This window comes from Astyanax mexicanus, chromosome 20, assembly GCF_023375975.1.
Source record: "Astyanax mexicanus isolate ESR-SI-001 chromosome 20, AstMex3_surface, whole genome shotgun sequence".
Taxonomy (NCBI): Eukaryota; Metazoa; Chordata; class Actinopteri; order Characiformes; family Acestrorhamphidae; genus Astyanax; species Astyanax mexicanus.
This window is the reverse complement of record NC_064427.1, coordinates 35,471,122-35,493,515: the sequence shown is the minus strand read 5'-3', so window position 1 is coordinate 35,493,515 and position 22,394 is coordinate 35,471,122. Positions and strand designations below refer to the sequence as shown.

The following is a 22,394-nucleotide window of genomic DNA, read 5'->3' as shown; positions in this document are numbered from 1 at the left end:
TGCTGCTTGTGTTTGTTTTCTCTCGCAAGGCCCGGCCAGCATCGGCAGCCGATGGAGCTCTCTGTCTGTGTGTGTGTGTGTGTGTGTGTGTGTGTGTGTGTGTGTGTGTGTGTGTGTGTGTGTGTGCGTGTGTGTTTGTGTGTGTATCGGAGCTGCTGAGACCTCCCTTTCTCTTTTTGCTCTATAAAGTCATTATGCTGTATTCTCATGTATTTGTTCTCTTGTAGTACTACACACAAGGGAGGTCTGTGGTTGACTCCAGTAGATGTGTTTGGTGGAGTAGTGATCATATTATTTTAGATCTTTTTAACTCATAGTGCACTTGTACTGTTTACTAAGCAACAAAACAAATAAACAAATAAATTAATAAAGTAAGTAATAAGGATGTATTTCAAAATTATAGCTTGTCTCATGTGTCAAATGTCTCTGTTCTCTGTTTATCTAGTACAAAAGAGCTCACACTTTAATATCAAGTGGGGAAAAAAGGCCCACCATAGTTGAGTAAAGCAACAATCAGTACTAATTTAGAATGATTGTGTGAAATAGCTACAGCAGCCAATTTCAAACACTGGGAGAGTTGTCTGTTTCGCCCACCCTTCTCCAGATATAAAGCTCACATGGGTTGCCAGATTGATGAAACAGAGGTAATTGTATCCAACGTTTATGTTGTTGGTGTTTTTATTGTTTGCACACTATTAAAAAAAAAAACACGTGAAGTTTGTATATTCAGTATTAGTCAAAATGTATTATTGACTGGTGTTATTGTTTAAAATGTTTATGCATTGTAGATTAATACTACATCCAAACTATTTAGAAAAACGAATGAAATTATTTTGTGAACAAAAAACAACTAAATCAGAATATGTTTTATATTTTAGAATCTTTAAAGTAGCTTCTTTTGTTTTAATGGCAGTTTTGCATATATTGGGTGGATTTTCTCAGTCAGTTTTATGAGGTAGAGTCACTTAGAATGGCTTTTAGTTAACAGCTGTGCTGATCTTCACCTTAACCTTCACCTTCACCCAGTCAGGTTGTAAGGAGCAGTAAAGCCTTTGATGAAGCACAGCATTTCAGTGAAGTTTCTCCAGCATTGAGGCTGGAGAAGTATTAGCATTAGCTGCTAACCGCAGTGCTAGCTCTTTTGCTCTTCAGAGGGAGTATATCGGACTGTAGCCTGTGTTTACTGTGTTAAACCAAGCTACGTGGGACGAACCGCTAGCTGATAGCGCTCTGGCTTATCGAAACACTCAGCTAGCACTGCTGCTAATCCAGCTTACATACTGGCCATCTAAACTTACTGTAAGTAAAATGAAGCGCTTTACTTAGATGTTCAGTTGCGAAATCTTTGTAGATTAACATCCAGTGCTCGTTTCACTTTTAAAGAAAATGTTTTTTTTTTTATTTTTAAGAATTATAGTTATTAGTTTTATTTACTTAAGTTATGATTAGCCAGCCATTGCTTACTTGCTAAGGAAAAAATAGTCTTTTCAAATGCATGCCAAGACTTTTTAAGGCGGTTAGAACCTAATGCTGTTCTGGTAAAACAGTTTGTTTGCTGGCTTCCATGGCTGCTATAGCTCTTTGTCTGCTATTGTGTTCTATACCTGGCAATCATATGTGTGAAAATGGGGCGAGCAGAATTTTTTAAAGATTTCCCAGCAGAGTAGGACCAAGCTGTTGAAGTTGTTTGATATATAATCTCTTTAATCCTTTATATTAAGGTAAAAAATGGCTGTTGATTGTAAGTTTGAGTGCTGCAACAAATATGGCTGGTAATACCAATAAAACAGTCGTCAAATTGATCCGATATTATGGGTCAAACAGTTTCTATATATATACAGTATTCTATTTCCATCATGTTAGTATTAGCAATACATTTTTTTGCCAATCATACTTCATGCTAGAAGCAGAGAAGTGTAACTGGGTGCGTAAAGGCAGAGACCTGTTATTATAGTCCTGTACCCATTTTGGTGAGATTGTTGGTGAAAGTACCATGACTATCAGGGAAACTATGTGATCAGAGTGAGCCAGCAACCGTAGGCTTAAGGTATCACCACCCTGTTCTTCTTCTGCTGGACTCCTGAACTACACACACTTCACAGTAGCAGTACAGAATTTTCATCCTGATCTACTGCATGCGTAGTAGTAAGTAAATATTTCTTTTTCTGTAACAAATTGAAATAAGTTAAAAGAGAATTAATAATGCACCATGCGAATTCATATTGCTATTTAGATATTCAGATATTTTAAATGCTCATCCGAGGTGTGAGGTTTTATATATATACATTTTGGGGCGGCCATAGAGAGAGCTACTCTTTAGTTTGTTTTAAGCCCAAGAACCCTTATAAACAGAGAGCAGATCTCAAGGCTGTTGGTGGCATGTGTATCTGAAAGCTATATAAATGGGAGCCAGCCAGTTTAGTGTTTTATAAGCGTTTTAGAGCTTTAAATATAATTCTAAATTGAAATGGAAGCCAAATGGAAGTTGGGATGCTAATATTGGTGAATACGAAGATAATATTTTAATTAAAATTTTTTTGTAATCTGTGCAGCATTTAGGTGCTCTTATCTGGGGTTAAGCTCTTAACTTGCAGTTTTTGAGGCTGGTAACTCTGATGAACTTATCCTGTGCAACAGAGGTACCTCTTGCTCTTCCTTTCCTGGGGCAGCCCTGATAAAAGCCAGTTTCATCATAATGTTTGACGGTCTTTGCGACTGCACTAGAGGATTTAAAATTTCTTTATCTTTTTTTTTTTTTTTAAAGAATTTTTCTATTTATTTAGTTGAGTAGTTCTTGCCATAATATGAATTAAAATATTACTCAAATAGAGCTAAAGGATAATAGAACTGTAAGTTTTGGCAATTGTATATATTACAAACTGTATAGCAGGCAAGATCTTTAATATTTTAATTTTTAACAGACATCGATATACTTTAGTGAATTCAGAGGTGAAATGAGTTTTGATGGGATATGTGATGCTCCTTCTCTTACTTACTGAGTGCAAAAACACTGCCCAACCACACTAAAAACTGATTGGCTGACTCTTTGTAGAGAACAGAATATGAACCCAAGGGGAGCGTCTTTCTCTCCCTCTCCTTCTCTTTCTCTTACGTGATTGGGTAAAAAGGTTTGTGTCGCCTGCATGCGCGTTTGTGTCTCATTTTGGAGAACGGGAGACTTGCAGGCATAAAGGAGCCGTTATTGAAACACGGTATACTATATGTGCTTTTGGTATCTTCTTAGTTCCTGTTCAGGAGCAGGTGAAACACGAAGCACACTGGGGCAGATGAGACAATCTGACTCACTCTGGCGTTATTTCACTCGTTTATTAGTTCCTACATGAACAAAGTAGACACCAAATGCATGAAAATAAAATAAGCAAAATAAAGGACCATGGGACAGTGTACACATAACTAAATACTGGCTGTTACAACAGGTAATCTAGCAACATTGCAGCACTTTCAATCCAAACAGTGGATGGATGGAACTATTTTAACTCGCGATCATATTTTCTCCTCCTCTTTAACTCAAAATCTTTCAATTAACAGCAATAACAGAACTGTGGTAAAATTGCAACAATACACTCGAGGCCTGCGCCCTTGTGCCTATGACTGCAGCACAGCAGTGCTAATATTACATGTTATATCACTCCCTTTGGTGTATTATTGCTTAAATAAGTCTGGGCCTAACACAGAGCCTAGAGGGTCACCACAGGTGACCAGAAAGGCAAAGGAAAACAAATCACCAATATCCTACATAAGATTTAAGAGGCAAGCCACATAAGTATTGATAAAAGCAAGATGGAGCCATCAACTGAATCAGCAGGGGCTATTAAATCATTTGTGATGTTAAACAGTTCAGACTCTGTTCTATTATCAGTCTGACAACCTGTTAGGTCTCAAAGAAGTTGGGTAGAAACCTCTTTTTAGCCAGAGCAGGTAGTTTTAAAATGGGATGCTCGTTCACATTTCTATTCTGAAAAGATCAGAAAAGCCTGTTAACTCAAAACACAGCTGTGATAGAATCCACTGATGAGTTGAGCAATTCAGCGGGTGCACATTTATGTGAAGCACATGTGTTTGTAGAACATTTTTATGAATATTTTGTGAAGGACTTTGCAAACGAAGCTGTAAAATAGTTGCAGTTGGTTCTCTCTGAGGGGAAAATGAGTAATTTGTTACCGGTATAGGCATGTGGATCGAGTATCTCTCGACTCCTCCAGTTGTATATGATTAAGAGAAATCAGGTAAATAGTGACAGTCATAAGCGGTAAACACTCCATTCTTTATGACAACAAATCAACTTTGAGTGTTGCCTATATAACTGTGTGAGCACAAGTGTAATAAAATTGTAACTATACATATTTTGTTTTATTTTAAAATTCTTCCATAAAATCAAACTGAAACACAATTCTGCCACACAGGAATTTAAACAACTGCATATTTTCCTTCTGTCTGTCAATAAAACAGTGCTTTATTTTGTTGTAATTAAGGCTTCTTATTTAATTATTTTGACAAAAATATTGACTTATGTATTTTTGAGTAAAGGTTCACTTATATTGTCAAAGTAAGGGCACATTTTCCGAAGGACACTCAGATTTAGTCAAAATAGTTACTTGTTTCATTAAAGTTGGCTTTATTTATTTATCTTTTCTTTTTTGTGTAAGTTCTGACTTATTTTCTCTAAATTTGGATAATACAGACCTATTAGATTAGGGCTTTAACTTGTTTCAACAAAATAATCTTAAGACTGTGGCTTTGTTTAACAATTTATTCTAATAAATGGGTTGGGTAATTGGCCTTGTAAATTGGAGAGAAAATGGGATGAAATTTGTTTTTACATTGACTTCAATTGCTGTTTTGAAGATCCTTTTTTTCATTGGACAGTGACAATATACAATACACTCATCATCAAAGAAATATTTGCACCCAGAAGGAAGTGTTGGGATATTACACAAAAAGAAGGCAAATGCCACAGTGACCAATAAATGGTTAAAATTTAGACTGATATTGGCAGTGTATTCTTGCTTCTGCTGAAATCTTGCAAAAATATATGAGTTGCAAGGGATGGATTATCATAGGACACCATTAGGAACCTCTACAACTCCACTTCAAGCTTTAATAATATATTGTTCCTGGTAATCTTTATCTTCCCTCTGAACAGTAGGGGTGTCACGATTCTCTAAATCCTCGATTCGATTTTATTTCCGATTTTAGGGTCACGATTCGATTCTCGTTTTTTTTTTTTTTTTTCTTTTATTTACAGCAGAGAGGCCTATGTCAGTTTTAGATTAGTCTATGGTCAGTCATTGGTTTGATTCATCAAATTTACAATATCTTATTTCAAAAGGTGGGCTTGATATAGGTGATGCAAAGTGATACAAGTGATCTGTAATACACCACATTAGGCACTAATGGTCAAATTTAAATAATTTAATTAAGATATATATGTAATGCCATCTAGTGGCTTTTTTTTGGTAGAATCAGTGTGCACTATTAAAACAGCAATGTGCAACATAACAAAATAAATAATAGAATAAAAAATACGGGAACAGTCATGCACAAAATAATAGAACAATTAGAGCTTTAAAAAACTGAACTCTATCCTACTATAACAGTTAAACATGAAAAATAAGACTTTAAGACTTTTTTGCTCCCTGAAAATGACAAGTTTATTCTTTAACAAAGATGCATTATTAACTTTATCTGAGGGAAAGATGCTCCTTAGGGAACCAAAACTTTTTTAACATGTTTGAGGCTAGACAAAACAACTGTTATTTTTATAAAATTTTAAAGTTTTTTATTTAAGAAGATGAGAATGTCCACATTCTCTGGAGAAAGAGCTGCTCTTTCAGCAGTCACAGTGTCTGCAGCGTCGCCTACAGTGTGCTGCGCCATTTGCGTAGCTTAGAGGGAGGGATCGTCGATGCTCAAGACCATGACATAATTTCGATCGATTTCGATAAAGTATTGAAATCCTGACACCCCTACTGAATAGGATTGCAATCCCACACTTACTTCTGGGTCCAGCTATTTGTGTTTTGATGATGAGTGTAATTTGTTGAAACACTAAGGTTTTGAGCCCCACCTCAGCTGGAAAAAAGCTCCATCATGTTTATTTAATTCAGACGCCCAGGGCGGCAGATCGAGATTAGGCTGAAAAACACTGAAGTAGTGCTTAAGCCTGGTTTGCTGAAGGGCTGCTACTCAAGCGTGGATCATAAGCTTAGCTGTGGAGTCCATGTTCACATGTGCATGTCTGCATCTCTCCCAGATGTGCAGCGTTTGAGAGGAATTTCCACTGTAGGGTTACAGTTGGACTATAACTGCTGTCACTCGTCTGTAGCCGGCATAAAGATAAGATAAGATAATCCTTTATTAATCCCACAATGGGGAAATTTACCATGTTACAGCAGTGCAGAGTAAAGGACAGAGAAACAGGTCAGGAAAAGGTAAATACAAATAATGATAAATCTATATATACAGAAAACCTATTGTAGGAAAATATATAAAGAGTTTAAAAAATTATATATAGTAAAAGAAAAAAATATATATATACATCTAGTGCATAGAGATATGATTATGGTAGGGTGGACCAGTATTATTGCACAAGAGTAATAGTGAATAAATATCAAATAAATAATAGATAAAAACAAAAGTGAGAAAAACAAATATTGCACATTAAATAAATTGCACAAATGATGATCACAGTACTCGTAGTGAGATGGATATTGCAAACGGTAAGCATTACAGCTACAGAGTAGTATGTAGGTTTGTATGAAGTCCTGAGATAGTAAACTAGTGTTTACTGGGAGCGCGGTGTGTTGTAAAGTCTGATGGCGTGTGGAACGAAGGACCTGCGGTATCTCTCCTTCACACAGCGTGGGTGCAGCAGCCGGGTACTGAAGGAGCTGCTCAGTGCTGTCAGAGAGTGATGCATGGGATGGGACAGGTTCTTCAGCATGTTGTTAAGCTTAGTCCTCATCCTCCTGTTTCCCACCACCTCCACTGGGTCCAGAGGACACCCCAGGACAGAGCTGGACTTCCTGATGATTCTGTCCAGTCTCTTCCTGTCAGCGGTGGAGATGCTGCTGCCCCAGCAGACCACTCCATAAAAGATGGCTGATGCCACCACGGCATCAAAGAAGGTCCTCAGTAGTGTCCCCCGCACGCCAAAGGACCGGAGTCTCCTCAGGAGATGCAGTCTGCTCTGACCTTTCCTGTAGAGAGCAGCCGTGTTGTCAGTCCAGTCCAGCTTGTTGTGAAGGTGGACACCTAGGTACTTGTAGGACCTCACTATCTTAATATCCGAGCCCTGGATGTTCACAGGCACCGGAGGAGAGTGTTTGGTCCTGCGGAAGTATACAGGGAAACATATGATACAACCGCACACACCACTACTGCATTCAGAGAAAGGGGCCCAACACACACAGACGCTAACGCAGCTTTTGGAGAGAGTGGAATACGATCCGCGGCGTTCCACACAACCATATGTGGGTAATTTGCCGAAAATATGCTAAGTGGCGTAATTCTTTAAGGACTATTAAAGGAGTCTGATAAGACCACACACTTGTACACGCAGCACACACAACGCGAGCATGCTTACCGCATTACAGCTAAAAAAAAACTCCATAAATGATCATTATGAATGTTCTAACTAACTGAAATAGAGTCTTGTGATTAGGCCCAACGTGGGCAGTTCAACCTAGTATTCCTGTATCGTAAAAATAAAGCCTTTGTTTAATAGGTCAGACAGTTTATGTGCACGTGGGTGGGATATTTCATAAATAAGTCTATTTAACTTACTTAAATAGGTACAAAATGGCCTAATAGGGGTTGAGTCAGAGGACTGCTTGATTTTGCTGTTCTGAGAGACCCACTGTATGGAAATAAATGGCTGTGGCAGTAATTTCACCTCATAACGAAATAACTAAGACATATTGTCATGTGGAATTTTTAAAAAGAATGTTAAAGCCTTTTTTTAACTTAATTCAGACGCAACTCTGGGCCTAAAATTACATTTTAAGCAGAACAGTGATTTCTTTTTTCCTTTCCTTTTTAAAATAATTACGGATGATTTATTTAGTTGTGCATTTGATAGATTTTGTTAAAAACAGCTTTTGCTTATTTTGTTAGTTACTCATTGTCTCTAAGTTTGATTTATCTCATTATGTAATAAGTAAAACACATTATAATGTGGAATTACTATGAGCATTGCTGTATTCTCGCCTCTCAAATTTTTCTAAATTCTTTCTATAGAAGCAAATCTTGTCTTTTCTACCTAAATATAAACATTTATTGATTAAAATGTGTAAAAAAAAAAATGTGTGTCCTTTTCTGCCATGAATGGAAGGGAAAAAGCCAAAGGCTTATAACAAAACAATTAAAACAAAACAGCATCCCAAGCATCAGACAGCATATTCATACCCATAATATGCAATAACTGTCTGTATTACAATAAAAATATATTTCAACTTTTCCCTCTTTTGAGCATCTTTACACACAGTGATCACCAGAAGGCCACACAATGAAATCCTTTTATTAAATGTCTAAATGTCTAAATACATTGCAACAATTTACATTTAATATTTGAGTAATCTAGTAGTGCTGTTATTTTAATTTAGTTTATTTATTTATTTATTTATTTATTACTATTTAATACATTTAATTTGTGCATTTTAAACTATAACTGCATATAAGATGAAATCCACATTTGAGACTCTCTGAGAAGGACATTGAGTGTGTTTACATGCTCCAAATAATCAGATTGAAATGGATTTTGGCTGTTATCTAATTATTTAAGTTGTCATGTACGTGAATAGCATACATTTTTAAAAATGCTTAAGACATTTAAACCTGATTAACAGTTCTAAATAAAAAAAGCACACACTGTTGTTATTGCTGATGAAAACTGTGATTTCTAAAGATTTATCAAGGTGTCTCATTTGTCATTGATCACTAAAAAGGTTTTATATGTTTCCATCTAATGCAATACTATCAAATCCTCCTTACAGCAATGCTTTCAAATCAATGGACAAGAGAGACATATATGCCAACAAAAGCAGGAAAACAATGAACATGTGTCCCAAAACACTTGTCCCTATTGTGTAACTCTCTATTTAATTATTCGTTTTTCCAGTTATGTAATTAAGTAACTATAAATTGTATTGATTCTGTATAAAATATGTGTTGTAGCAGAGCGATGTTGTAGTTGGATGTTGTTGTACTGCAGTCGACACATTTGAGGCCAGAAGTAACAGAATTTAGGTATAAAGTTCTATGGTTTGGTTGGAGTGGAGTTAGAAGCAGTACCGCTTTATTTTGGATAGAGAGGGTGGGTGGATAGTTACACGCTGCAGGCTCATGTGTGTGTGTATATGTGTGTTTGTAGAATTTTTTTATGGTTTTAAAGGAGGCACTGCCCACTCAGGGTTTTTACACAGATCTCTTTTTTTGTGAAACTGTACTGCAGTGGATAAAGCATAGCAATTGCACTTGCTGAGTGTATTAATTGGGGTTAACTGCATCACTCCAGTCAGATAATGACGACCTTACACCCATTGATTTCCAAACGATTTCACCATTGGCGTAGGAACCGGGGGATAGACCCATCCAATATCAAAAATAGGTGTATTTGCCCAAAAAGAAAAAGCAGAAATACGCTGTTTTTTCGAGTCAGTGTAGCTTAAAAAATATCTTAGGTATTTTCATTTTCTAAGTAAAGATAAAGTCAAGCAGTCAAGAGGAGGTGGTCGAAAGGCGATTTCTCAACAAAGTCACTGCATCTGTCTATCTATCTATCTATCTATCTATCTATCTATCTATCTATCTATCTATCTGTCTGTCTGTCTGTCTGTCTGTCTGTCTATCGATCTATCTACGTATCTATCTATCTTTCTATCTATCTGTCTGTCTGTCTATCTGTCTGTCTGTCTATCTATCTATCTATCTATCTATCTATCTATCTATCTATCTATCTATCTACGTATCTATCTATCTATCTATCTATCTATCTATCTGTCTGTCTGTCTGTCTGTCTGTCTGTCTGTCTGTTTATCTATCTATCTATCTATCTATCTATCTATCTATCTATCTGTCTGTCTGTCTGTCTGTCTGTCTGTCTGTCTGTCTATCTATCTATCTATCTATCTATCTATCTATCTGTCTGTCTATCTATCTATCTGTCTGTCTGTTGTCTGTCTGTCTATCTATCTATCTATCTGTATACCTACATACCTGTCTATCTATCTATCTATCTATCTATCTATCTATCTATCTATCTATCTATCTATCTGTCTGTCTGTCTGTCTGTCTGTCTGTCTGTCTGTCTGTCTGTCTGTCTGTCTGTCTAAGAAGACATGGGTGCGTGCTCCCGAGAGGGGGTGCTTTTCCTGGCGGGGGTGCAGAATTTGGCCCAGGGGCAGATGCTAGGAGAGGGGTCACCAGCTCTACTCCTGGGTGCTACCGTCCTAAAGGTTACAAAAAGACGTCTATAAGGCACTGGACGAGTCAGACTGCAGACTGGAGTGTTTTTTTAGTAAAAATCCTCATCTGAGCAGACAGAGGTCAGAACACAGAGAGACAGGTAATAAATATACAGGCAGTTCAATAAACCTGCTACATGCAATGTCCTGCAGGCCCAGGAGGGGGAGTTTGTGATAGAAACACTTTAAGTGTGTGCTCTGTCTCTCTCTCTCTCTCTCTCTCTCTCTCTTTCTCTGTCTTTCTTGTCTTCTGAGAGAGAACCAGTGGGTGAAGCTTCTAAATTAACTCTAATATAATTCAGTGTGACATTACCCAGGAGGGAAACTTTAATGATTTTCCGTAGGACTGAGTCCGCTGCAGCCGTATGACATCATCACAGTATTAACCTGTTACTAGAGAGATTTTTCCTATTTATCATGTGTTGTTTGTAATAAACAAAATATTTCCATTTGGTTTATGCATCACATCTTAATGCTCTCAAGTCTTGACAGACAGGGCTGCCTTTTCAGTCCTCCTTTAAGCCTTATTTTTCAGAAGCCACAGAGAATTTCGTAATTCACAAAGGTCAGAATTTTCTACAGTGGTGTCAAGATTTGCTACACGTTTTCCAAACTTATATAAGGAAGGGTTGGATATGAAATCAACAGTATTTTGACATTATTGGTCATAGCAACGTATACATGGATTGCTATATACAAGTTTTGGAAAAGTTGCATGTCATAATTCCAGATACAGCCACAGCCAGCTTACCTTAGTGTACACTGTTTAGTACCACTTTAAAATAAGGCTCCTTAACAAAATGTCTATGAATTGTTTACAAAAGAGTTAATTAATGGGCATTAATTAACCATCTTACTGTGTCTTTTCCACAGTCATTAACATTTCTGTTAATAACTTTATTCATTTAGCTATAATTACATATTAAATTACTAAACTGACTTTACTTTCTGTATTATTTTATAACGCATGTTTAAAAAAGTTATCACAGTTGTTTTTCTATTTATGCGTTGTAAGTGCTTATTAATGTTTTTAAAGTATTTACAACTATTTTATAATTAATAACCATTTAATTAATAACCAATTGATAACCATTAGTAAACTCCTTTATAAACTATTTATAAACCCTTTATAAAGGAGCCAAATTTAAAGTGGTACCAACTCTTTTATTAACTTTTTATTGCTTTACTCAAAAAACTAGCTGTAGTACTTTTATTTTTGACACTCTTGTGACTTTTTTATTTGGTATTTTTGGTATGAAAGTTACTACAGCAGGTTAAAATTCTTAATTAGAATAAAACACTTCTAATCTTCTCTATTCTTTAATATTCTTTTACATTATATTATATTATGTTCTAAATTAAATTTGGTTCTATTATTTTATATTCTATTATGCTCTATTATTTGTAATTAGCCCCTATTATTTTATTATATGCTATAATAATCTTCTGTTAAATTTCATCGTATTCTGCTCTATTTTGTTGTCTTCCATTATGTTTCCAACTATTCTATTCTGTTATGTTCTCTTTTATTACATTCTTTTAAGTTTTGTTCTATTCTGTTCTATTTTATTGTGTCCTATTATCCTTTATTCTTTTCCATAATATAATGTTCTGTTCTATAATGTTGTGTTAAATTCCATTTTATTCTGCCTCTATTTCTATTCTACTCTGTTCTGTTTTATTAAATTATGTTGTTTTATTCTATTCTATTTTCTTATAATCTGATTTCTTAAATTGTGCTCTGATCTATTCTGTTTATTTCTATTCTGTTCTGTTTGATTGCATTCTGTTTCAATCATAATTTAGTCTACCTTATTTTTTTTCCAATATACAAAGTTATTTTAATGTGGCCTTTTTTATCTAATCTGTTCTATTTGGTTTACTATTACTGTTACAATTCTGTTATTCTTTTATGTTCTATTCTACAATATTTAGATAATTCTATTCAATTCTGCTTTATTTTTTTGTTCTGTTTCATGTTCTTTTGTTTTCATCTATTCTATTCTTTTCTATTGTATTCTATTATGTTGTATTCTCGTGTGACCTAATATTTGTTATTTGTTTTTGCTCTGTGTTCTCTGGTGTCTGTGTTTTTTTGGGTGTTCTGCAATGCTCTTTGTGTTCTGTGGTCTTTCTGGAATGCTCTGGGTGTAATTTTTATTTAACTCATTCTGCATTTTATGGGGGTTCTGTTCTTTTATGTCCCGCCACAAGAGAGTGAGAGAGACAGAGAAAGAGAAAAAGAGAGAGAGAGAGAGAACAAGAGAGTAACATGACAGAAAGAGAAGCTGAAAGAGGAATATGAGCATGAAGAGAGAGAGAGAGAAAGTGAGACAGGGCAGAAGAACAGACAGAAACAGGAGAGCTGGATGAACCTCTGTCTGTGACATCATTCATGACATCACCTGGCTGACGTTGCAGTTCCCGCCCACTTTAATGCTTCTTCAGTTCCCTGGAGAGAGCTTTAATGAATAGACACTTTTCAAACTTGCGTCCATGTGTACACACCCCACTGAACTCCATCCATCTCCACCCACCACCCCCCCCCCCCACCCCACCCCACACACACACACTCACACTCTTAACGTCATTCTCACCTTGTTACCCCCTGCCTACGGTGAATTAGCCCCACCAGTCTGGCACTGAACTAAACATAAATAATCAAATAAAACAAACAAGTGCAATATTTAGCACAGACACACAGAGATACCTTTAACCCTTGTGTGGTGTTCATATTTTTGTTACTCGTTTACTTTGTTACTTGTATTTAATTCAGCAAAATTAAGCAATTTTATATTAAAATGCTTTACACATGCTTGCTTCACCTAAATTGCAAGCAATATAAACAGCTTACATGGTTAATATTTGCCCTTTACCTTTCTTATGTTACATTTCTTTTAAAAAGTGCTACTCTTTTTTTATTAGTTTTTTAATAAAATGTAAAAGAAAATGAATTAAACTCAAGATTTGAGTAGAAAATGTGTTTAGTTTCAAATTTACAAATGAAGCAATGTTTATTAGCCCTTGGCCAAACATACTGTATGTAATATAAATGTGTGTGGGGGGGGGGGGGGGGGGTACAGTGTGTGTTTATCGAAAATGTGTTTGGATATATGTTTTTCACAAAAAAATGAGCCAATGCCAATGAGTTTGAGTTAGAAAAAATATTTTTTTGTATCATTTGATGAAAAATGAAAATGGGTCCCACAGACCCGAACACCACACAAGGGTTAAAAGGCTCTTGTTATTTAAAATGACATAAAAGGACAGTCATGTGACTTTTACAGCAATTGGCATTACCTGTCCCACCCTTCAACAATAAGAGTTTTGTTCTATATCTTTGCTTATAATTGAATATTACATTACCTTACATTACATATAGTCAACACAGTCCAAACAACTTGAAAAATAGAAATACAGTGGCTTTCAAAAGTATTCATACCTCTCAAACTTTTCCACATTTTGTCACCATACAACCATAAAGTAAAAACCATTAAATTTGTTTTATTAAGATTTTAAATAATAAACCAACACATAGTAGCACATAATAGTGATGCACGGTTTTCGAAATGTTAATTGAATAAAAATCTGAAAAGTCTATCATACAATAGTACTCAGCCAACCAATACTTCGTAGAGCTGAAAAGTCTCTACCAGTTTTGCACATCTAGAGACTTTTGCCTATTCTTCTTTGGAAAATAGTTTAATCTCAGCCACGTTGGCTGGAGAGCGCCTGTGAACAGCAGTTTTCCTGTCTTGCTACAAATGCTCACTAGAATTTACATGTAATGAACATTCTTTGATCTAAATCATTCAACTGTAGCTCTGGCTGTATGTTTAGGGTCATTGTCTTGCTGGAAGGTGAATCTCCTTCCAGTTTCAAGTCTTTTTATTAGCCTCCAAGAGGTTTTCTTTTAGGATTTCCCTGTATTTTGCTCCATCCATCTTCACATCTACTCTGACCAGCTTCGTTGTCTCTGCTGATGAAAAGCATCCAAACAGCATGATGCTGCCACCACCATGTTTCACAGTGGGGATGGTGTGCCCTGAAAACCATGCACCCTTTTCATTCCACTTCACAGTTATGTGCTAATTTGTGTTGGTCTATCACTTAAAATCTTAATTAAATAAAATAATGTTGTACACGTTCGTGTGCATTAAATAAATTCAACAGTAATGTTAAAAAAAAGCTGAAATATATTTTGGGGCAGATGATTTTCAGTTTGTGAAAAAAAGTTAGTCTGGTGCTCTAGTGATATTAAATTATTGTCCAGATCTGTTCTCCCATATGTTCCAGGTTCATCCAAAGTTTTTAATAGGGTTGACGGATGCACCATTATAAATATGTATTTATATTTATATAAATAAAGTGTGCAATTAATTTTGTAACACAATTAATAAATTATGTTTAGATAAGTATTGCAATTTAAATACAAATTGATTGTTTTTTAACCAGCATGAAAAGAGAAAGAGAAGGAGCTCCTCTAGGACAGAGGATGTTTCCCATTAGTCTGCTTCTTGGCAGTTGGGTTGCAGTTCAGTATCGTAAAAGATGTGCAGTTGCATGGAATCGGGTTATGTGGGAGCTTTGCACTTTACTGTCAGTGTCAAATACATTAATATTGGATATCTCATTGTATGCGTATGTGTGTGTGTGTGTGTGTGTGTGTGTGTGTGTGTGTTCTTGCAGGCAGAGGTTGTGAGATCTTCGATGTCTGCCAGGGGAAATGATCCAGACTGGAAAAGAGCCAGAGCCAGCCACATCCAGTCATAAGGTACACACACACACACACACACACACACACACGCAGCAGCAGCCCACATACGCTACTTTTTTTTTTAGCCTTTAGTGGTTTTAGCCAAGTGTTTCCCTTTCAGTAAAAAAAAAAACACTTACCCCTGCTGACCCCTGTAGATCACCCCTGATAGTTTTGTCATGAAAAAAAAAAAAAAAAAAAAAATATATATATATATATATATAACTTACACACATACACACAGAGGATCTTTACACTGTACAGTCTGATAACTGACGAGAACTCCAGACTGCTCATCTCTCTCATCTGCCTGTCTATCTGTCTGTCTGTCTGTCTCTTTCTCTCTCTCCCTCTGTCTCTGTCTCTTTCCAGCACTATGTTGTGAATGAGTGTAGGAGCAGAGGAGTACAGCAGATGTAGAACGACACTGTTCATTCTTTATATGTTTGTGTGTGCGTGTGTGTGTGTGTGTGTGTGTGTGTGATGGTTTTACCATTCCTGTCTCAGTTTGGCTTTATGTCTGATATAGTTCTGTCTGCTCAGACTTGTGGACATGATTTCTTCAGTGTATGTGTGTGTGTGTGTGTGTGTGTGTGTTTAAAAATTTGACAGTATATTTGTGTATCTGTTTGATTGGGTGTTAATGCTATTTTAGGTTGTCAGCCTATAGCCTACTTTTCTTACTGTAAACTACTGAACATCTGCTGCTGAATATCAGCTACTGGATGCCTGCTACTGAATACATTGCTGAATGGAAAGTCTGCTACTGACTGTGTGCTGCAGAATATCTTTTGCTGAATGTCTTCTACTAAATATCTGATGCTGAATTACTGCTACTGAATTTCTGCTGCTGAATGTCTGCTACTGAATATCCGCTACTAAATTACTGCTGCTAAATGTCTGCTGCAGAATTACTGCTGCTGAATGTCTGCTGCTAAATTACTGCTGCTGAATTTCTGCTACTGAATGTCTGCTGCTAAATTACTGCTGCTGAATTTCTGCTACTGAATTACTGCTACTGAATTACTGCTGCTGAATGTCTGCTGCTGAATATCCGCTACTGAATTACTGTTACTGAATGTCTCCTGCTGAATATCCGCTACTGAATTACTGCTACTAAATTACTGCTACTGAATTTCTGCTGCTAAATGTCTGCTGCTGAATTACTGCTGCTGAATGTCTGCTGCTGAATATCCGCTACTGAATTACTGCTGCTGAATGTCTGCTGCTGAATATCCGCTACTGAATTACTGCTGCTGAATGTCTGCTGCTGAATTACTGCTGCTGAATGTCTGCTGCTGAATTACTGCTACTGAATGTCTGCTACTGAATGTCTGCTGCTGAATATCCGCTACTGAATTACTGCTACTGAATGTCTGCTGCTGAATGTCTGCTGCTGAATTACTGCTACTGAATGTCTGCTGCTGAATATCCGCTACTGAATTACTGCTACTGAATTTCTGCTGCTGAATATCTGCTGCTAAATATCTGTGGCCGATTGTCTACTGCTGAATATCAGCTGCTGAATATCCACTACTGAATATCCGCTACTGAATTACTGCTATTGAATTACTGCTGCTGAATGTCTGCTGCTAAATCAGCTGCTAAATTAAAAGTACAATATCCATTATTTTCCTTTTACTGATGTGCTGTAGTTTCTGCAATTTACAGAACAGCACACAAATCGCCTTGTACAGTCACAACATGCCACTCTGTATGATTCAGTAACTCCTATTGTTAGGTAACATTAATATTGAAAAAAAAATACTAGACAGATGTTTTAAAGACAAGCTATTTATTGTACATTTAAGGGAAATTTGCTTCTTAGCTGAAGTATGAACTTTAATCTTCTGCTCTTTAAGCTGATCTTAAAATCCCGCTCTGTTTCTTCGTCCCACTGCTGAAAGCTTCCTCTTCACCTTCAGTGTGAAGCAGAGAGAGCAGAGCAGCTTTCATTTTCATCTTCTGCTGCGAGGCCTCAGCATCTCTCCACCAGAGGAGTGGAGATTTGTAATATATGAGAAGGTTTATCCGTGGACACGCACACAAACACACGCACTCAAACACCCAATAACAAACACACTTACACACACAAACACACACACACACACATGCACACACCGCCAGCAGCTAAACTTTATCCCCGTCCTCACGCTCCAAATTCCGACCAAAGGAGCACGCCAGACGGCCCGCGTGCACATCCAAGAAATCTGGCATTCAGGAATTTTATTTGCGCTGGGATCAGACCATGGCCCTTTTCTTTTCTTGTCCTTTTTTTCCTCCCTTTTTCATGGTGTGTGTGTTCTTTTTTAGTGCGTGTGTGTGTGTGAAGAGGGACAGGCTTGTGGTCTGGTCACGTTCGCTGTGCTCAGCATGTGCAAAAAACCTGCACAACTGCTAGACGTTTGTTACTCTGTAGAGCCTCTGCCAAGATGTGACAGAGACGCTGAGAAACACACACACACACACACACACACACACTCGCTAGCATGTGCGGAGTGGCGGCAGGCAGGCCGGCACAGATGAGCTCGCCGTGGCAAGAGGGCAGACACAACACTCCCCGCGGTAATCATACTCTTCTTCTCTGCTCTTCATTGATCTTCTGCTCTTCAGTACTGTTCTTCTCTACTGCTCTTCCCTTTTCTTTTATTCTCGGGTTTTGCTGTTCTCTTCTCTGCTCTTCGCTCTTTTTATGCACTTCTGTTCTTTTCTTCCCTTCTGTTCAACTCTTCTCTTCTCTTGTCTTCTGCTATTAATCTGTTTATTCTTTTTGGTCTCTTGATGTGCCATCTCTTATTTTCTCTCCTCTCTTTTCTAGTCTCATTTCTGTTTTTTTTCCCTCTCATTACTTTTTCTAATTTCTTTCCTCAATTTCTCTTCTTCTCCTCTATTCTCTCATCTTTTCTTTTCTCACTTTCTTCTCTTTTTCCCCTTCTCTCAGCTTCTGTTCTGTTCCCTTCTCTCACTTTCTTCTCTTCTTGCACTTTCTTCACTCACCTTTTTCTCTTCTCTTCTCTTACCTTCTTTTTTCTCACCATCTCTTCTCTTCTTTTCTCTTCTCTCAACTTTTTTCTCTTATCTTATCTTCTCTCACCTTCTTCTCTTCTTACACCATCTTTTGTCCTTGCTTTTCTTGCCGTCTTCTTTTCTTTTCTCTCACCTTATTTCACCTTCTTCATTTCTCACCCTCTTCTCTCATTCTATCTTCTTCTCTTCTCTCACCTTCTCTTCTTTTCTCTTCTCTTCTCTTTTCTTCTCCTCTCTTACATTCTCTTCTCTTCTGTCATCCTGTTGTTCTGTGATGTGTGGAATGGATGTGTTGGAGTCTTTGAGCACAGTTTATTTTCTGACTTTGACTCTAGTAGTAATGGCACGGCAGTGTTTAAATCAGTGTGTGTTTCTGTGTGTATTCCATGAGGCGTAGGAATTGCAGGCCTAGCTGAACTCTCTAGAGTGACTGTTTATTTCCACTGTCACTATGAGTGATGCTGTCGCATCCAACACACACACACACATTCACACACGCGCACACACACTCAAACACACACATGCTCATGCACACAAAAAACATAGAGACACTGGCGGCAGTGTATGAAAACTTGAACAGCAAAAGCATTAAGTTCTCAAACGTTGGCAATGGTGCACTCTTGCGGGTGTTTCTCACTGATGCCTTTGTGTGTGTGTGTGTGTGTGTGTGTGTGTGTGTGTTTAAGAGAGATGCAGCCAGATTGGAAACTGATGGTACATGGGATTTGTGTGAATCTACAGGAATCCACAAGATGCGTCTCTTGCTCTAATGAACTATTCTCTGGTTGATGGAGGGAGATTTACTCAAGTCTGCTGTAATCTGTTTAAGCCAAAACATTAAGAACGCTTTATAACTGTGTCTCAACAGCTGCATTTACTCCATGTGTATTTGAATACAGTAATGGTTCTGAGTGTGGATGAGAATGCAGTTTTTGGCAATATCCAGTACACCTTCATTTGCAGCTTTAACCTATCAACTGCCTGCAATCATATGTGGGTCCAGGTTAAGTCATATTAATTTTAGGGCTCTGGATTGATAAAATTAGCTAATTAATTGCATAATTTGATGTGATTAATCGTGATTAAACACACTTTTCCTTCTTAGCACTGAAACTTTTAATAATGAATATTTAATTGTAAAATAAAATAATCATTGTAAGCTATTTACTTACATTAAAATATGTTTGTTTAATTGTTCCTTTTTTAAACACAGACTGTTGAATTTTAACATCATAACATCAACAATATTGATACAAAATATGCAAAAGGAACAAGGAAAGATTCTCCTTAAATTTTAGGTTGTTGGGCTCCTAGTGGTCCAGCGGGCTAAGCGCTGCCACTATGACCAGATCGGCGGTTCAAATCCTGGTCATGCAGCTTGCCATCGGCTACCGGAGCCCTGAGAGAGCACAGTTGGCCTTGCTCTCTCTGGCACTCTCTGGGTAGAAAGGGTGATGTCCACAGCACAAGGCATCTGTGAGCTGATGTTTCAGTACTGAGTCGCTGCGCTTTCCTTCGAGTGCGCTGTGATGCTACTTTGCAATGCTTCATCAGCAGCAGTTGGAAAAAAGGTCTTCACCCTCCTGGTGTTGAGGCATCACTAGTGATAGTTCTAATGAGTGAGTTGGGTAATTGGCCATGTAAATTGGGGAGAAAAAAATAGAATAGAAAATAGAAATAAATTAATAATAAAAAAATGAAGGTTGTTGAATCCTGTTCTCCCTGTAGTAATGGATTGTGCTTACTTCTCCTTCACATTCATTCATTTACTGAGATGCATTAGATTGTTTTACTGATAGAAGCTTTAATTGAGGAAATGAACACTATCATAGTGCAGCTCCTTACTCAAACTGTAACACACTGTCTGTGTGAGAGAAAGGGAGATATACACAGAGATGAGAGAGAGAGGGAAAGTTAGTTATTATATATAATCCATATTTCAACATAAATTAAGAAGTAATCTCCTTTTTGAACTTAGAGGTAGACACTGAGTTTACATCACTAAATAAAAAAACTATAATAGACTCATGTACATTTTAAAACAGTTAGTGTGTTAAAGTTTTCAGATTAACTGCATGCATTAACATCTTAAAGTTGACAGCTCTAGTTTAATTATATACAACGCCTCCATTATGTTTAGGACAAAAACACATTTTCCTAAATATGCCTGCAGTTAACTTTCTAATATCACTTTACTGTAAAGCCCCGTTAATAAGGCTTTATGACACCTACACCTACTGTAAGTGCTTCATAATATAATATATGTTATGAAAACTGAATAGGATTAAATTGTTCCAGGCATTTTACAAAAGATTTATTTAATACATGAACTTGATACACTGTAATTAGAACTCAACAGTCTGTACATTTGTGTGTCCCTTTTTCCTTTTTCTTAAGACCATCTTCTTGAAAATGCCTCTTTTGTTCAGTTTTACCAACTGCCTTATTTAGTAGGTGTCATCTTTAATTAATTATCATTTTTATTATGTCGCCCTGACATACCAAAAAAGCATAAGAGATACTGAGTCAGTTGTCTTATCATGCATTTTACCACAGAAAAATGACAGCCTAATGTCATGACAGCCTAATGTCAGCGTAAATCTATTATGACAGTTGATGCCTTTTGGAATAAGCATTATTATACAGTACCAGTCAAATGTTTAGACACCTTCTCATTTAATGATTTATTATTTTTAGTCTACATTGTAAATTCATACTGAAGTCATCCAGACTATGAACGAACACGCAAGGAATTATGTAGTAACTTAAAAATGTTTTAAAAATACTCTGTGAAGCATTTAGGTGACTAGTATCTGGGGTGCTGTTAACTTGCGTTTTCTGAGGCTGGAAAGTTCTGAAACTTATCCTGTGCAATAAAGGTAGTCCTGGTGAGAGCCAGTTTCATCATAACACTTTTGAAGGTTTTTGCAAAGTTCTTTTTCTTTACTTAGTTAAATAGTTCTTGCCATAATATGGATTACCAGTAGAACATAACTCAAATAGAGCTATTCACTGTGTACCTGTAACCCTACCTCTTCACTACTTTACAACTGATGCTCTCAAACACATTAAGAGGGCAAGAAATTCAATAAAGTAACTCAATTCAATTAGGTAAAATAACTGATAAAATGCCTAGATGTGCAAAGCTGTCATATAAGTAGGAGATGCCTACTTTGAAAAATCTAATATATTTCTAAAATATACAATATTTTGGTTTGTTTAACACTTTTTTGTTCTCTAAATAATTCCCTACATTTTTTTCCTGGTTTGGACGACTGACTTAAAATACAATGCAGAACATTTTTAAATAATGAAAAGCGTGTCCAAACTTTTGACTGGTACTTTGTGTTTATGTCAGTTGTCATGAAGTGCTTATGTATATGTCATTTAGCCAAACATTAGTGATGCCACATTTTTACATTTTGGATGCAATGGCTGCTTGAAAACTCAATTCAAACTCGACTTAATTCGATTCATAGACATCATTAGGTGCTGAGTATCTTCTCTGGTGAAGGTTTGCCAAGCCTCTAATGCAGCCATCTTCACCTCTTGCATGTTTCAGGAACAAATTACCTTAAGATTTAATGCAGAATTTGGAGGTATTGCAGGTATTGCGCCAGTGGCCGTACATGCCCAAGCCATGATACCTCCACCACCATGTTTCACAGATTAGGTGGTACTTTTTGGATTGTGGACAATTCTTATTTGTCTTCACACTTGCCATTACTCAGATACAGGCAAATCTTAGTCTCAGCTGTCCACAAGAACTTCTTCTAGAATTCTGGAGGCTATCTTTAACCTCTTGAGACCCTATATCATTATGTTCATATAGGGACATTACATTTCTGCTTCTGCACCAGGATACTTCATTTTTTTGTAACATTAACCCTTGACATCATTACATTCAATTGATTGAAAACTAGATTCTCCAGTCAAAAGTTTCTACAGCCAGGCCAGAAAGAAACATGTGTCAGGCAAAAATTCTCATAGTAGTTTATTTACTTACTATAAAAAGCTGAAATTTAGTTTTTGGGCTAATTAGGTTTTTCTAATCCCAAATGGCACGAATAATTTTTAAATGTTAAATTAAACTACTGTTCAAATATAAGGATTATTTTACAAATACA

General features: G+C 36.7%; 1 protein-coding gene across 3 annotated transcripts in view; it reads left to right on the top strand.

Moving 5' to 3' along the window:
• erg (ETS transcription factor ERG) overlaps positions 1 to 22,394 on the top strand; it is a 102,798-nt gene that overhangs the window by 10,689 nt on the left and 69,715 nt on the right. For 2 of the 3 annotated variants that reach the window (XM_007247281.4, XM_015605342.3), the window contains exon 2: positions 15,174 to 15,258. In XM_007247281.4, the coding sequence (XP_007247343.3) occupies positions 15,211 to 15,258 (48 nt within the window). In that variant the 5' untranslated portion in view covers positions 15,174 to 15,210. Of the gene's footprint in view, positions 1 to 15,173; positions 15,259 to 17,725; positions 17,806 to 22,394 lie in introns of those variants that run through there. The other variant, XM_022681418.2, reaches the window with a different exon arrangement.